The sequence below is a fragment of the Adiantum capillus-veneris genome, chromosome 13 (assembly GCF_014529385.1).
Source record: "Adiantum capillus-veneris isolate H3 chromosome 13, ASM1452938v2, whole genome shotgun sequence".
NCBI classification, from domain to species: Eukaryota; Viridiplantae; Streptophyta; class Polypodiopsida; order Polypodiales; family Pteridaceae; genus Adiantum; species Adiantum capillus-veneris.
In genome coordinates this window covers 83,063,087-83,081,242 of record NC_140943.1, presented here as the reverse complement: position 1 = coordinate 83,081,242, position 18,156 = coordinate 83,063,087, and the positions used below count along the sequence as shown (strand labels likewise).

The following is an 18,156-nucleotide window of genomic DNA, read 5'->3' as shown; positions in this document are numbered from 1 at the left end:
ATGGGACTTCTAGATGGCACTACCGAGGCCATCTGTGTGACTGTTTCCTCCTCCCACATCCTGATTTAGCCATCAAAATACATATCTCACTTTTCTTGGAAGAGGCCCCCCTCATGCTGATGTAGCCTCCTCTTGTCGGGGAAGTTTGTAGCCCGATGGGTAGTTTTATTAAGTAACATAAGGATCTTTTCTTGGGGAAAAAAAAAAGGTAAGAACTGTAGATCTACTGGAATTGATAAAAGCCATTATGGACAGACATCTCTGATGTGTCATATGACAGGTGACATTAAGCATCATGAAGAAGTTGCTATGTAAGTTTGGTGAAAGAGACCGCGTAACGATTATCCCGGCTACGTCACAAGATGGGTGACAGGAGCATCTAATAGGAGATATTCCGTTGGTCTGAAGGGGAAATCCGAATTGGGTAAAGGATAACACGTAAAGATGCAAGCACATGAATAAAGATGGGTTCTAAGAAAGATTTGGATAAGAAACAAGATGTTTTCAAGTGCTTTCTCGCGAGGATATCTATGTCTGCAATGCATCTGTGCATAATGTTGCATCCAAGGACGCCTGGGGAGTGCTATGTAGCATCACTTTTCAGCTCACACGTTTTAATTGAGTTTTTGAACAAGTTCACACTTTTTTAATAAGTGGCTGGCTTCCCTCTTATCACTTATTATAATAAAGCACAAAAAAGAGGTGCCCCCTATTTGGCTGAAAACTGCCTCCTCTCTCTAAAAAGTTTTCGCCAACTCTCTCTCATTCCTACTACTTCAACACCCCCTTGCTCCTACTATTGTTGGGAGTAGGGAACCGGCTATTCCTACCACCCTCTGATGCCAATAAAAGAAACCCTAGCGTCCCCACTCTTCCCAGTAGCGCCTAGTGCAAGGAAGCTCGACCGCGACAAAACCGCAAGTGATCGTGACAAGTTGGAGTACGGATGTTAGTTTTCCATACTAGGAGCGACAGGTGAGGTTGTGCATACGCTCTACAATTCTTTGCTTTCTGTAGGTACTCCATCACGGAGGAGCAAGGAGCCCCTGGCCTACGCTCGAGGGATTTCGGAAACGGAATCCAAGACGCTTTGTAGAGCTTTGACACTCCTAGTGCAAACCGGAAGGATAATGAAATTGAAAGCTAATTTCCCTAACGGGAAGGAAACAACCATCAAGTCTAAGATCTAGAACGGAGGGTTACTCCGGTTCTTGTGCTTGTAAATAGATTCTCCCTAAATAAAGACTCTCTTTAAGAGAGGGAGGGGACCGACCCATCTTCTGGTCCCCAATACTTTGTCGATCTTCTCCCATCTCTCTTTTGGTCAAATTCTATTTATCTTCCGCTAATAAATTGCTCGTTTGTGCTCCTCTGTTTGTGACAACAACCCTCCCACGCACACACACCCCTTTCTTCCCACCCTCCACGCTATGGTTCTTCTTCCAAAGGTGGTTCTCTCACGCAAGTGGGCAGTGGGTGGGTTAGGAAGGGAGTTGGTACTCAAGGCTGCCAAGCAAGAGTTTCAACTAACGAACAAGGGTTTCATTTGTTGTCACAGAGGGCATTTGCAGAAGGTTTATCCTCAAAGATCTTTCTCTATAGAGTTTTCACTAACGCAACGGATTGTGGTTGTGTGATTTCTCGGTCTGTCTAAACTCTCAATTCCATTGCATCTAGCATTAATACGAGAGCTTTGATTTCACACTACTCATCTAATTCCCAAAAAACAATATCTCATATTTGAGTTGGTGCTTTCAATATATCCCCAAGGAAGACTCCCTCCACTGTCGAAACAACACACATGCCATTGCACAAAAGACTACGAGCCTTGAGCGTAGGAAAAAGAAAACATTGTATACCATGCATTGCAATTGTGGTACATTTGCCAAGGGCCATGCAACGAATTGCTACCACAAGAGAATAAATCCTTAAATCATGAAGGCCAAAAACAACATGGATACCTACCACCATGTAAATGGTGATATCTCTACATCAAACGATCCTGCAATTACCCCTCCCTCTTATCCAGTTCCTCCCCCTCCATTCCACCCAATCCCATGGATGCTATATGAGGACAATGATGGACACGATGATGCGGCAAGAGAAGTTGAGTCAACAAGGACATTTAGAGGCGGCCGGGTGTGAGGAGTGGCGATTGACACAAAGCAAAAGGCCCACAAAGGCACAGTTAAGGCGCGATGAGTAGAGGTCGAAGCAGAGGCTCACAAACAAGAACGAATGGATAAGTTTGAAACTTGGAATGAACAGCGCGAGGCTATGCACGATCTCGGTCTAATGCACCACTCCAGCTGGATTCGGAGAGGCTTGCCAAGACTATTGTGGAGGCTACCACAAAGGCTACATTGAACATTCATACACCGATTCTCAAGAAGAGCCAATTTGATAAGTACGATGGTAAGATGGATGCTTTTGCCATTGACACTTGGTTGAATTATGAAAGATAGATGCTATTGTCATTGATCCTTGTTTGCAACAATTCAATTCTTGCTTTGAGGTTATTTAAAAGTCCCAAAATGATAAGGTTCTTCTGTAGCGTACAGGTGATGCTATCATTTGAAAAGAAAAGTGAATCGAGAAAAAGTCGGCTACGGATAAGTTGGCTAGTGAAGCGTCTCTCTTGGTGACATCTCACATTCAATTGGGAGGAGTTCCAAGAGGATATCTTAATATAAAGAACTCTCAAGGAATTTCAGCTTGGCAATTAATGAAAGAAGAACAAGCTTTGTATGCAAAGAAGCAAAGGTGCTTTTATTGTCACGTTAAGGTCATGTTTAACAGGAGTGTCCTAGGAAAGAATCTAAAAATGACTATTGCTTCATGTCCCTTGCAACAACTAACAAGCTCCCAGAAGGTGCGAGATCCCACATACATTTGACCCCTCAGGCCAACATACTAAGTTTGGTAGACCCAAAAGATAAGCAGGAGGGGACTTTCGTAATGAGGAACTCATTAAATTGATATGATCATGTTAACGGTCAAAGAGCATTAGTATTGTTTGATTCTAGAAGTTTTCAAACTATCATTAGTGAGGCTTCGGTTATGCATGCACATCTTCAAACTACCTCTGTTCCCACCTTTCCGGTGCAAGGACTTTTTGAAGGCATGGATGCCTCCCTCTCACTAGTGTAATGATGTGAACTTTGTCATTCAACAAGCAAAACTCACCGTCAGTTTCCAGAATTGAACTTGCTAGTTGTGATGTTATATTGGACATTAAGTTTTGCACGTTCAAACCCATTATCGATCGCGATAAGCTTACATTGTCCATCAAAGATAATGCTACACAGCCTATCCTCATTCGAGGTGAGAGTGAGAATTCTTCTTTCCCTCTCATCTCACATCCAAGCAAGGAGGAAGCTCCATCGAGAAGCCCGATCGGCAGTTATCTATGTCAACACTTCATCAAAGAACTCAGATATTCATGAAAAGTACAATGAGTTATTTGAGAAGTTTCATCACTACCAACACTTTCTCCCAGCTCCCAAGAATCATGTCATTGACCTTGTGCATGAAGCACAACTTGTCAATTGGTAAGTTCCCATACCATGTGGACAAGGCTCATGAAGAGAAGCTAGAGTGCCAACTACATGGGAAGCTTTCTAATCTATCATCAGAGAGATGCCCCTCATGAGATACTATGGCACTCTCAACATTTATGTGCAAAGACTACTGTCCTATTTTGTACATATTTTTTTGTGCTTTTCCCTAACTCTCAAAGTTTGTCACAAGGTACATAAAACTTTTGTTAGAAAGGTATTATAAAAAGTTGTTGTCTATCTCGTTCAATAGGATTTTCTCATAATTTTCCGTGTGCTAAGTTGTCCCTTTTTGTATCTCGGTGCACTTAAGACTAAAAGACTTGGAAAAGGTTCGATGTTTGAAGACTTAACAAAAGCCTTGATGTTTCAAAATTTGCATGCCTCATGCCCTCAAGAGTGTGTGTGTGTGTGTGTGTGTGTGTGTGTGTGTGTGTGTGTGTGTGTGTGTGTGTGTGTGTGATCATATAGTAGTTTTACAACCATGCTGCGCACAGTTTCCTTTCAAAAAGGAGTAGGAAAAAAACCCCCATTTTTTCAATGAAATCAAGCAGTAGATGCCAACCGTTTTTAACCCACAGTTTGTATGCTGAGTATAATGATACAACAAATAAAATCACTAGCTGTACACAATGTGAAATCCGACAGTCCTCGACATCTGTAAAAGCCCATTATGAACGTATGCACAATATGCCTAAGGTAAAACAACTTCACTATGCTAAAACATATACTGTTAACTTTACAATGTCAGAAGAAAGCTTACAGTACAAAATTCCAATATAACCAGTAACGAAGCAAGCTCGGGTAGAGAAAAACCTAAGACACTTGAGTGGTGAGCTCCATAGCTCTTTTTTGTGAAGCAGGCAATAAGACTTCTCAGAAAAACACAACAGAACTACACTGGCTAAGTGAGGGGCAGAGATGCACCCTCACCTGTTTAAATAGCACGAGGAGGATGGCCTGCACGTCCTCTGAGTTGGAATAATGAGTGAGTCGGGCCGCGCTCCCTTGTGAGTGTGTGGTTGCACAAAATGGCACGCCGATACCCATGAATGGGGAGATCCAAAGCCAGGGAGGAGAGGCCGCCTTCACGACGTAATGAGGAAAGAAACCATTGATCACGCTCGGCTCTCCAGGGGGTTTTTGAATATCATATTTTATTTAAGGGCTAGGCCCCATGGTCTTAACAGGTAATGGCACATTTTGAGTATTTATCACTAAAGTGACCCAATAAGATCCGGGCTAGATCCAAGTGGTGGGGGTGTTGGGAGGTGTGTGGAGGTGGTTTGATTTATATAACCATAAGAGTATAACAGTGTGTGTGTGTGTGTGTGTGTGTGTGTGTGTGTGAGAGAGAGAGAGAGAGAGACCTTTTTACTTCATTAGAGATAGAAGTCAACCTATGAGACAAATCAAATATACATGTGTGTGTCCTCCATCTATCGGGAAAGGACTAAAGTATAAATTAACAAAATGTTGTCCTATGGTATGTAGGGAGGGGGTGACCCATAGGAGACTGGGATACAAGATAAATAGTATATGGGGGGGGTGGATCTCTAGGGGGTATGAGAGAGAACAAGAAGAAGAAAAAGAAGAAGAGAATTTTAACGTCGTAGGAAACTGTCCCAAGAGACCTTCAAGATCTATCGACGATGAGAGAGAGAGAGAGAGAGAGAGAGAGAGAGAGAGAGAGAGAGAGATGAAATGAAATGAAATGTTATATTAAACGTCTTCAAAAGGCCAAAATGACCTATGAGACCAAACTGATACAATCTTCGTGGATCTAATCCAATGTCTAAGTACAAAAATAAAATGAAGTGAAAGTGAAGTAAAGTGAAAGATTAAAATCATCATCGTCATCAATGCCCGAGGATGCTTGGCATCGGGCATTGTCCGAGAAAGTACTGCATCAATCGCTAAAGAGCTTCGTCAATGTCCGCCTCTGTAAATAGTCGTATTGGGCGTCTCCCATGTCGTGCTAGAATGTCTTGATCCCCTGATGGAGCCTCCTTCGATGTCGTGGTCGCCCTTGTAGAGGTGGGCGTCTAGCTCTCCCGAGCTCAATAGCTCGGGAGACTAATATACCTCTGGTATAGTGCGCTCTGAAGTCTGCTGTGAGGCATGCTCATCTGGCTGTAGAGTCCTTGCTCTAAAGAAGTCGGTAATCTCCCTCTGTGAATGTCTCCCATTGCCTGATCTCCTCAAGAGACTCTCCCTGTGTCTGCGTAGCTCTAGCAAAAACAACCCGAGGCATCTCTGATCCTGATATCTCATGACTCTAGCCAATGGTCCAAAGCACTCTCTGAGAGCGGCCTCGCATCTCATAGTATATCAGACAATGACAAATGTGATGTAACTCTGTCTCTGGCTCTATATGACTTTGTTATTTAACTTCTAGTTTCCGAACTCGGCCTATGAGATAAATCAATCTACATTTATCACATGCCCTCTCATATCCAGATTGAGAAAGAATCAGAAAGCGTACAAAAACTATTGAAGGGAGATAATAGAAAAGTGTGTTACCTCTTCGCCCGACACGTACAAAACTGGTGCAGGTTCATAAAACTCGCATCCATCTGCAAGAATACTACATAACTGTTTTTGAACAGTGACATTACAAGTTAAGATAGTTGAGATTGAATGTCCTGGTTTACAAGCACTAAATTATAATCAAGCAAGGTTAGGCAGGTCAAAAGCTGCACAATTTAAAAAGCCCATATTTGCCTACTATTCTATGGAGCTACTTTGCCTGTACAATATGCATTAAAGCATAATTATAACTTTTCTTCTAGAAGGAAGAGAGGCACAGACATCACACACACACACACACACACAGCTTAGACAGGTTTGAAAACCTTTTACAACACACGGTTAAAAGTTAACTGTGGACCTGCAAGAGGAGTGTGCTTTTGCCAACACCAGGATCACCACCAAGAAGTATAAGACTACCTGCATTCACCGATGTTTATAAGTAGAGATACTTCAGAAGATGGTTATCTGAATTTTAAAAAAAATTCCTGCACCTGGAACAAGACCCCCTCCCAAAACTCTTGCTATTTCCATTCCGGTGCCTCCAACTCTGTCAAACAAAGGAAACCATGGATGCAATGAGGTGAAAACACAGTATTACCACAAGCTTGCGCAATTTTTTGGCCAAGTACTGTGAAAGAAGCAAATGTTAGCTTGCCTCCATTCATGAGCTAAAGGAATCATACAAAAAAATGGCCAACCCTAAGAAAACATGCGACTGTTAGGTTTGCTCCATCATGAGCTAACAGGATCGTACTAAAACCGGCTAACCCTAGATGACATGTAAATCCCAAACCCTTTGTTAGCTTGACACCATTGCCATAGTGGAATTTTCCAAGTTAGGCTTACTTATGGGGGTGTAAAAGACAATAGTAGTATCTATTGCAAGTTGGCATGTCCTTGCATATCTAACGCCATTTATGTTTTTTCCACTATATAAAGGAGTTACTACACTGCTGGGGTCAATAAGCTGGTGATCAAGACCTACTTTTTCCAGGATTCTTAGTTGATCGCAAGTTGAATGGTCAGCACTGTGGAACGTGCAAGATAATGATGGCAATTTTTGACTCGTATGATCTTGGAGACTTCGTTAAGAAAGTGATTGAGATGGGGGATTCGGAGGAAGAGGAGTGAGTGCCAATGCTCAAATGCGATTCAACACTCTTTTGAACTGTTCGGGACAAGCGCTCAAGCATGTGAAGGTTATAATGACTGCCAAGACCAACTGGCGTGAGTAGGTTTCTTTGATGAAGCGAGCCTGTTTGCAGGTGCAGTTGAACCACTCAAAGTCTACATGGAACTAATTCTAACAAGAAATCCTTCAAACGAGGAAGATCATTAAATTTTGAGGGCATAACCATTTTTTTCTAATCAAGGGCTCAACACTTTATGTGGGAGGGGGGAGGAGCTTATCTTGATGGTGTTGGACCAAGGCTGCTGGAACTTGAGGCGATGAGGATGATGCTCAATACAATATACCTAGATGAATCCAGGAAGAACCCAATGCAGGCTCATTAGCAAGCAATACCGAGCGGGTCGACAAAGAGAGATCGACAAAAAAATGAAATCTTATACTAAACGTCTTCAAAGCACCAGAACGACCTATGAGGCCCAAAAAGTTACATCTCGAGTGAATCTGATAAAGTGTCTGGAAGAAACTATGAGAAACTGAAACTGAAAGCAAAAAAGTAGAGATACAATCTCATGAGGGATCGGGAGGGTAAAAACATCGTCGTCGTCGTCGTCCTCGGATGTCAACATTGGTCGCTAGCGAATTCGTTGATGTCATGGAGATAACTTACTAATCTGTGAACCATTTAACGAAAGAACTTGACCGACACGTTCCTCGAGTCTAGACCCATATGCATGTCATATCAGATGCCCATTGAAGTATAACAACAACTGTCAAAACATGTGTACAAACCATTTATGCAAGAGGGTTCCAAAACTGGAAAACCTAATCTAATGGACTCGTCTGAACATGCAGGTCTTGCAAGCAAGCTCACAAAATTGCCAGTACTAATCCTCCTAGGATTCTAGACACTCCGATCTAAAGATATGTACAAAATTGGCTCTCGAAGTCAATGCAGCATGTCTGTGTGGCACACAAAGCCATGCGCACGTGATATCCCCTCCTACTTAAGGTGAGGTACAGGTACTAAGCTGCATGGCCAGCTTTGTATGTCCTAGGTCCTTGAACTTCAAGAAGTACTGCTTTGCCTTCTATTTATTGCCAAACTAAAAATGAAGCAATCAAATACGCTTCGAGTCGATGACTCTGACTCGAACAATGATCTCCGGTGGTTCTTCTTTTGGGTTGCTCCTTGGAAGTCTACCCTTGTGGCGAAAACTCTTCAAGTTCACTTAGGAAACTTTGTGCCTCTTGTAGACACTCCAAAGGAACGGCAATGCAAGGTATCGGCTTCCGGAATTCGACCATCTTTATCCTAAGTGCCTTGAAATCTACACAAAACTGAAATAAGTTTGGTTTCTTACGAACAAAGAGAACTGATAACCAAAAAGACCTTACCTTGGGAGGACGGAGTCTCCTAAACAAGAACTCACTTGGCTTTGGCTTAACTATATCCGATTTATGGAAATGAGAGAAAATTTTACCTACGCGTTCTACGTCATGCAATTGGTCAAAGACATTATCCATAGGTCGATGGGGATAGTGTGTAGGGAAATGATGATCTTGGGTAAGCACGGAATTGACATAGTTCTCTATACCTGTCAAAAATACCCAAATTGGTCGATGTCTTATTGAAACAAATAACTGTGTCCAGTACTCCACTGTACAGTTTCCTGCTAGTGTGGACATGAGAGATGAGAGGACCATATAGGATGCCTAGATCCATTCTGATGGTGACAAGATGAGAAGCATTCTCCTTGATGTGAAGAGAGGAGGTATCCCGTGGCTTGAACCTGCGAAACCACTTAATGCCAAAGATAATATCACACCTTGCAAGATTAGAGATTACAAAATGACGAGTGAATTATGTTTGTTGAATGACCAATTTTATATCAAGTTTCAACATTCTTTAGGGATCGAAGCATCCATGCCTTCAGAGAACCCCTACACCGAAACGGTGGGAATAGGGAAGTCTGAAGATGTACGTTTCACAAGAGACTCATTAATGACATCTTGAGAACTTCTAGAATCAAACTACACAATGATCCTTTGAAGATTAACATGTCCATGGCATATAAAAAGTTCCTCATAATCAAAAGTCCCGTCGTGCGTAGCTTCTTCCTCTGCCATGCTCATAGCATTCACTTGAGGGGTAGGGTTAGAAGTTGAAGCACTAGCGGGTTCATTTTTAGATTCTTTCTTAGAAAAATCCTTTTTCATGTGATCTGTTGTGCAACACAAAAACAACTACGTTCATTTGCATACGATGCATGTTCTTCTTTACTTAATTGACCATCTACGATTCCTTGAGCAACTTTCTCATCAGATGTAAGTTTCGATTAATCAAATTTTTCTTTACTCTTATCCTTATCTTTTCCTTTACCCTTATCCTTATCTTTGTCACTCTTAGATTGAGATGTAGATGGAGAACTAGATTGAGAAGAATTATTTGGAGAGTTCTTTTTATTGTTACCATTCTCATTAAAATTCTTTCTTTTTGCAAGAACAAAATCCTTCCATTAGTTAAGAAAACTACACAATGGGCTGCAATCTAGAGAGGGCTACATCATTACGGTACTACCACCTAGGCACTGTCACAAACTGGTGACATGGCTGCCCAATACACACATATACACCTTTCCTTTGCCATGGAACAGTCCCGGCCGCAGGCAGAAATGTTGACGTGGCTGCCTTGTACGGATTCAGGTTTTGCGCTGTCTTGCTGACATGGCAGGCCCGTACGGTCAGTTCCGGAAATAACTGCGCCTTTTGCGGCGGCTGCTGGCAGTTTACGGCAGCTTTTGGACTTGCTTTTGGCTACGCAAGGAGAGAGAGAGAGAGCTTTAAAATTAAGTGCTTTAATTTACAAGCCTTGAGAGAGAGAGCCATGCTTTATTTTTGAGGGCTTTTAAATTTACAGCTTTTTGGGGCTCTGCTTTTGGCATCCCTTGTAATGAATAAATAAGTGGGCAGGCTCTTGAGCTTCAGGGATACTAAGAGCTGACAGTATTCTGTTGTATGACTTTATGAAATGGAATTACGAAAAATATGAAACAATAGAACGGCCACCCGAGCAAGGTACGTGCCCATATCGATGGTGGCCATGGACCTTGTGCCATCCCTTCTCAATCTAGCTATATGTTGCAGTTGAAGCTTGAGCTTTGGAAGTCTCCGAAGCCCTTATTAGGGAACCTCGGAGCTTGGTGGAGGGCCAGCCCTAGAGGCCTGCGGCTGTGGAGTAAGCCGAGCTCTCCTACATAGACATGCCTATGCAAGATGGCCCATTTGTCTGCAAATGAAACACTGGTTCGGGAGGCCCGAATACTTCACACTCTATCTAAACCAACCACTACTCACCCGAGGTAGTATAACCACCTTCAACTTTCAAGAGTGTGTGTGCGGGCCCGCACAATGGGTAACCCTGTGACCTTGCCACAATTGATACTGAAGTGCACGGGGTCTATCCATGTCTGGACACTTTGATAAGTAGATCAATAGCCGGACACAGTGCAAAACAAATCAAAACAAGCGCATGAATAAGATGGTGTCCCTAGTGGACTCAAAAAAGTCAAAATTAAATATTTCCATTGTGGCCACCCACGCAAGAGGCCGGCCAGACACAATGTAAATACTTCCCGACGGGAGCAAACAAGCTGAGTCGAGAGAGGGATGAAAACCGTCGAGCTAATTATGCTCCAGTTTGGTCTGAACACTAGGTTTGAACGCTTGTTTTTAAATGAAAGGTTTAAAACTTTTAAAACCGAGTGGCCGAGCTGGTCTAAACACGGCCAAATTTAATACACTAAAAAAAACTCAAAGAGTAGCATGGAAAAATTGCAACAGTCAACGTTTCCAAATCTTACGATCACTCTCTCTCGCGCATGCAACTCCAGATGGCCACAATTTCCCCACGCTATGCTATAAGATGAGGTAGCTCTATCGAAGTAAGCCTCTACAATAGCGCACACATGTAGAGGCCACGAATGTCACGATTGTGACTTAGTTGCATCATACATTCTCTCATAATTGCAGATATGTGAAGTGCCATGCCAAGGAGGACCCCTACGCGTGGATGGTCACGACTCTTCGCTCTAGACACATGCCTCTTCGCCAAAAGCCACACTCCTTCGACGATTGGTCACACCCCTTGATCCAATGGTTGCAACTCTTCGTCGAAAGGATGTGTCTTTACGTCTAAAGTCATGTCTCTTTACCATGAGACATGTCTTTTCATTTGTGACTCTTCATCTCCTATATAAGAAGCCTATTGTACTCAGTTTTCAAGCATTCATTCAATCAATCAAACATCAGTGTTCTCGTCTCTTGAATCTTAGTTTGATCTTAAGTATGCAGTTTTAATCTTAAGTATAGGATTAGCACCATTAATCCTCACCCCTTGCGTTTTGACTTGGCTCCTGCCTAGCTTAGCGTAGGGATCATCAAGACCTCCATGTCCTCAGCACCCAAGTACCTTCAATACCCAAGTACCCGCAGTACCCCGCACTTAGCCTCGCAGTATCAAGCATCATCAGCAAGTACCCATTAGCATCTCAGCATCTCAGCATCTCAACATTTAGGATCATTATATCAGCATTTGTGCAAGAAATAAAGGAAGTACTTGCTCTCACAACAAAGCAAGGGGGCCCATGAGGGTCGTTGGGACCCAACATGCTGTGTCTTCTCTCTCTCTCTCTTTCATTCAATTCAGTTCAGTTCTTTCAAGTGAAAAACGTACCCTTGTGTTTGTGCGGAGCACTAGATCCAAGCTAAATCCTTAAACACTTCCGCTACACCGGACACGTGGTGCTAATCCTATACTTAAGATTAAAACTTCATATCTAACTAAGACTCAAGAGACAAGAACACTGATGTTTGATTGATTGAATGAATGCCATGACATGGGACTTGATTGTTTGAGCTTTGGACGCAGAAGCACTACAACAGTACATTTCCTAAGACCGGAGTTTTGCAACTACCCTGGGTTTTATTTTAAATGGGAGAGAATGTCACGATTGTGACTTAGTTGCATCATACACTCTCTCATGGTTGCAGATACGAAGTGCCATGCCAAGGAGGACCCCTACGCTTGGATGGTCACGACTCTTTGCTTTAGAAACATACCTCTTCGCCAAAAGCCACACTCCTTCCACGACTGGTCACACCCCTTCACCCAATGGTTGCAGCTCTTCGCCGAAAGGATGTGTCTTTACGTCTAATGTCGTGCCTCTTCACCATGAGACGTGTCTTTTCATTTGTGACTCTTCCATCTCCCATATAAGGAGCCTATTGTACTCAGTTTTCAAGCATTCATTCGATCAATCAAACATCAGTGTTCTCGTCTCTTGAGTCTCAGTTTGATCTTAAGTATGAAGTTTTCATCTTAAGTATAGGATTAGCACCACTAATCCTCACAACGAAGCACGCAAGAACAGTGTAGAGCATCCCATAGAGCTTGTTTGCGCCCCTACGCGGAATAGACGCACTCAGACAAGTGCAAAACCGGCTGTCCACACAAATTTCAGCACTCCGGCCACGTCCGAAAGTAGAATTCAGCTAAGAAGAACTTGTGCAGGTACTCCCTACGCGAGCACATAACAGCAGAAGCATTTCCAGCTAAGGAAACCTTGGTACGAAATAGAATTAACCATTCACCGCTAGAGGTATGAAATTTCAGCCAATAGGCCTATGAGTTTATGCATTCTTACGCAACAGAATAGAATCTGGGATATGAGCAACGCATGCTATCCGATTCATGTGCTTATAATTGTTCAGAAATAATAAGGAATCTCCTTCAAGGGGGGGGACCAGCCCATCTTCTGGTCCCTATTGTTGTGTTTGTCTTCTGCGTCATTACTTCTTTATCTTTATGTGTGGAATCTTGTAAGAAAAAACCTGATTAATTTGAAAATATTAAGTGCACGCTTCCGTTTTTGTGCCAACATGCTCCTTAGTCCTTGGAAAATTTGGGTAAAATTTGCTTCTTTTTTCTCTTTTTCTAAGTTTGAAAAGTTGCGAGCATAGTAGGTTTTTTGAGTCCAAGACTTCGGTATGAGCTTAATTATACCTAGATGAATCCAAGATAAGCCCAGATTCACCCTTGAAGGAAAGACTTCGGTATGAGGTTAATTAACCTATACCCATAGGTTTTTAACTTTTTTCAATAAAGACGAGAAAGAAACCTACTCCCTTTTTATACTTGTAGGTTTTTACAAGACTATAACTCTAGGTTTTTGTTGAGCACTTGAGTAAGGGTTGTTTTGTGGCAGTGCCCGGCCTATGCGAGGTAGTTTTCTCATTTTCGGCATTGTTTTGCCCACCCTATACTATTACCAACGTCATAAAGTTTGCCTCTTGGTGGCCCCAGATTGGGAGTATTTTTCCTAGATACCTTGTGCCCACTAATCTCCACCTACATGCCCCGTTTTTATTTTTCCAATTTTAGCCCCTATTTTATGGATCGTGGGGTTTTTGGGAACATCGGGGAATCTAATTTGCTCCCTATATAGGGATGCGGGGTGCCCAACCCAATTCTATCATTTTTGTGCATTGCAGTCTTTTGGGTCTCTCTCTCCATATATTTTTTTCTCTCTAGAAGCATTTTCTCTCTCCAATGTTTTCTCTCTCTAGCGTTTTTCCGAGATTGCTGTAACAAACTGTTGATGTGTCAAAGCCTTGAAGAATAGAGCCAACTTACAGATGCTGGCCGAGGGGCCTAAACCATAAGACGAACAGGTAACAGAAGAAGAAGTCCTACCAACTTATGGGGACCCTGTCCGATGGGGCCCCAAGTGACAAAGGATTAAAATAAGCAGGACCCACACACAGGAAAAGCTTGCAGTTTCTGAAAATTGCGCTGACATGATGACGTGGAAGGCTGTACGGATTTTCGCGTTTTTCGTTGGTTGATGACGTGGTAGGCTATACGGATTTCCATAAATTACGCTGGCGGATTTTGGCTGTGCTTTTTGGACCAGAAGCTTTTGAGTTTTGAAGGCTTTTCATTGTAATTGCTTTTTAGGCCAAGGGCCTTTAAATATGAGGTTAGGACTCATTCTCTGGTATGCTTCATGGGGAAGGTGTAGAGTTTGGAGTACCGGCTTGTACTGTGTTGATGCAATATAAAGAAATACCGAAAGGGGCGCCAAGGTTTCGGGCCAATACTCTCTATGGTGGAATTCCGACACCCCGTGTCGTGTGTCATCTCTCTCTCTCTCTCTCTCTCTCTCTCTCTCTCTCTCTCTCTCTCTCTCTCTCTCTCTCTCTCTCTCTCTCTCTCAGTTCAATTGTTATTGAAGTGCTAAAAGTCTGTTCAGTCTGCTCTTTTCTGTTGGCACCATGTGCGCGTCTTGTGTTAATCCCTCCCTCTCTCTGGATCCCTTGCGCTAGTCAATCTCTCTCCTTCTATGCCTTCTCCTGCCTTGGAAGTTAGGCCACTCTCCTCCTCCGAGTACTCGGCAAATGTAGGAGATCTATTAAATGTTTGGACACTCCAAGCAAGAAATCAATAGCAACACACGAATAGAAACTTCAAAATCATTGAACTTTACTATAGAGAGAGAGAGAGAGAGAGTCGACATGGCACGGCGGAGTTCCGTGCCCAGAAGCACTCGCCCCAAAGATTGGTGTCCCTTTCGGTATTTCTTTATTATTGCTCACAACAAAGTACAACTCTCAAGGGTCCTCTGCTCTTATACTCTGCACAGTGAGAGGCCGCTTCATTCTCTTAGCCATCACATCCAGATCTTACTGATCTCTGACGGATGTCTAGATGCACTAAGTTCTAATCATTCATCAGACAAATTGTTGCACACGTTTCATCTTTCTCTACATGTCTCTAAGAGAAATTAGTGACTTTATTCATTCTAGGCAATCTATGACAAAGGAGTGGAGTGGCTCCCCTCTTATGCAGACCGCGCCACACCAAATCCAGCATGCTGATTCATCGGTAACTTCTGGCATAAACACTACTAATAGCCCAAAAGCTTCAAGGTACAGCTCTTTCTGAAGAGAATTTGCGATGTTCTCCGCCTCCATCCGCTTTGCATCGAGGGTCAAAAGTACCCTAGACCAAATTATCCGGTGGACCTAGCTTACCTTTCTGTTCTTTTCTCTTGCCCTGTGACCTGTTGGTAGCCCTACGGGCCTCCCTGTCCTTGGCACCTCAATCTAAATCTTTCGAATTCTCTGATCTACCAACTGATTCTATTTCCTTTCTTTCCTTGTGCCCTAGGACCTGTGGGTGGCCTCGCTGGCCTCCCTTGTCCATTGGCACGTCAATCTCAATCATCAGTACCCTGAGATATACTATCATCTCATCCCCTTTCTTCTCCAGAATCCTCTGATGAACTTGCATCTGGTTCCCTTAGTTCTTCGGAACCCTGGGATCTCGAGGGGGAGAGGGGTCACTTAATAATTATGTGACTATCACGTGAGTGCAGTAGAAGGGGTTATTAAATTTCATTTGTTCTCACATTTTCACATACAAAAGGGTACCATAAAATGAAATCGAAAAAAAAATTACATATTGAATAAGAAAAGGGTGTTTTTTATTCGTCAAAAATTCACAGGTAAGGAGTTTTAAAAATAGTCCTTGAATGCGTGATATACACAATTTATACATAGTGGCCCCTCCCGAGCCTGGGATGCGCTTGTCAAAGTCGTCGATGCAAAAGCGTAGAGACCAAGGGGAGAGAGAGAGAAGAAGAAGAAGAAGAGAGTTTTAACATCGTAGGAAACTATCCCAAGAGACCTTAAAGATCTAGCCGACGAGAGGAGAGAGAGAGAGAGAGAGAGAGAGAGAGAGAGAGAGAGAGAGAGTCTCTTAAACCAATCAACCTTGGCAATGAATAACTGAATGTGTGTACAATGGAGGCAAAGGGTTGCTTATATAACAACCCCACTAAATTGCCCTACCCAGACTTTGACAAATAAGTAAAATAAATACCTAAAAGCTAAACTAAATAATGGGATCACATTGGACAGCTCACTTGAGATGCCAAAACTCTAACACAGTCTCTACAACTCATAGTGGACATCAGTAGTGAGACCAAGTCGATGAAGAAGCTACCATGGACACCCCAACAACACCGGTAATGCTGGATACACCACGGATTTGCTACCCTCAACTTTGTATCAGAGAATGCCATCTTGAGAATAGGTTGCCTTTTTAGAAACTTTGAACTGTAGACCACACTACATCCAAGAATCCCCATTCGTAAACTGTGAACACATCACGTCCAAAATATAATACTCCTAGATAATGAACTGTGGAACACACCCTGTCCATAATCCGACCAACAACAATGGATTGGTGCACTCATCCATAATGTTTTAGATACGTCTGATTGGTTCCCTCCCAGATGCATGTGCCTTGAACTCCGACTGTCACGTGACACATCCAACCCTATGTGTCCGTGGACAAGCTACAGGATGACCAGGGTTCAGTTCAGTCAAGTCAATCTATAATAGGAAGTGATCTAGCACTTTTGTGAGTCTGTTTGCAAACCATGCATATCCAGACACTTAGATTAGATGCATATCCTCCAATTGCACAAAGCATGATCATCAGCATTCCCATCAGAATCCATCAGGGGAATTTTCCAATGCATTAAACCTATTTTCCCTATTTTTGACATTTTTCACTTATTTATTAAGTGTCTTTTGTTGGGAACTAGGTAGGGCAATTTTGCTAAGATAATATATAAGCAAACTAGAGTTAGCACTTTCTGGCAGAAGAGGCAGCAGGAACCAATGTGTTCAACACGCACCTTCTCAACAAGACCCCCCATTTCAACAGGGCTAGCGTTTTTGCATTTGCAAGGACCTAGCGTCATCCACAGGCAGCCTGGCGTTTTGTGCACAGCAGATCAGCCCAGGCAGCAGCAAGACAGAACAAGAAGCCTAGCGTTTTGCATTTGCAAGACATCCGGCAGCAATAGTAGGAGGATTTTCAGCCCTAGCGTTTTTGCATCTGCAAGGCCTTTCAGCATTTTTGCAGATCTTCGCGACGGAATCTCCACAAGCACCAGCGTTTTCAGTTTTCAGCAGTCAGACTCGGCAATAGAAGTCCCGAACCTTGCAGATCTCACCTTCCCGCAGCAGATCCTCGCCGCACGGTCAGATCCCGAGAAGTTTGCAGATTCAGCCCAGAAAACGCAGATTTCAGCATCTGCGTTTTCAGCACGTCGTCGTTGCATTGTCGTCACCGACATAGAGTCAGAATTCAGCAGATAAAGATTTGCAGATTTCAACCCTTAGCAGTTTCAGATTTCAGCCCATCTCGTCGTCGACATCGTCGGCAAGTCCAAGCATTGTAGAGATTTCTGCAATCATAAGTAGACCGCTCTCGCCATAGAGAGTGGGGCCTTCCGAGGAGGGTTTTACAACCTCTCTGGTGTCGTATTCTCTTCTCTATCTCTCAGTCTCATGCACCTTCACGCACAGCGTCCATTCACTTTGTTTGTGTCCATTGCACTCTCTCACTAAAGGAACGAAAGGCTCTCCCTTCCATAAGTAAAAGAAACCTTGAGCACAGTTCGGAGCACTCATCTTGAGCAAAGTTCAACATTCATTCCGTTGCACCTTACATTGGTATCAGAGCTTTGGCAGTGTTCTGTATCACTCAAGGAAAGAACGACATGAATCACAATAAATTTTTTTTGCTTGTTGGGGTCGCGCGTAACCCAAGATTCCTTGGGCGTGTCGATTACTAATCATGTTTTTGAAGAGTGACAGGAATCCCAAGAAAGAAGGGCTTGTCTAGCCTCCCCTTGTGCCTCTTTTCACTCATTGAGAGCGGACCGTGCACTTAGCGGCCGGCCAATCGACGTGAGGTGGGAAAAAGCAACCTTGGTGTGAGCGCAAGGCAGTCAAGGGGTGCGCCCGCGGAAAAGAGAAGAACTCGGGTGAAGAGAAGATCCTTCTCTAACACAGATTGCA

The 18,156-nt window shown here is 43.1% G+C and overlaps 1 protein-coding gene across 1 annotated transcript in view; it reads right to left on the bottom strand.

Moving 5' to 3' along the window:
- The window catches only part of LOC147444351 (DNA repair protein RadA-like protein), a 110,564-nt gene that overhangs the window by 77,194 nt on the left and 15,214 nt on the right, over window positions 1–18,156 (bottom strand). Inside the window, exons 2-4 of the mRNA XM_086526991.1 lie at window positions 6,581–6,636; window positions 6,448–6,506; window positions 6,081–6,152 (exon numbers count right to left, since the gene is read on the bottom strand). Of these exons, the coding sequence (XP_086383117.1) occupies window positions 6,081–6,152; window positions 6,448–6,506; window positions 6,581–6,636 (187 nt within the window). The remainder of the gene's footprint in view (window positions 1–6,080; window positions 6,153–6,447; window positions 6,507–6,580; window positions 6,637–18,156) is intronic.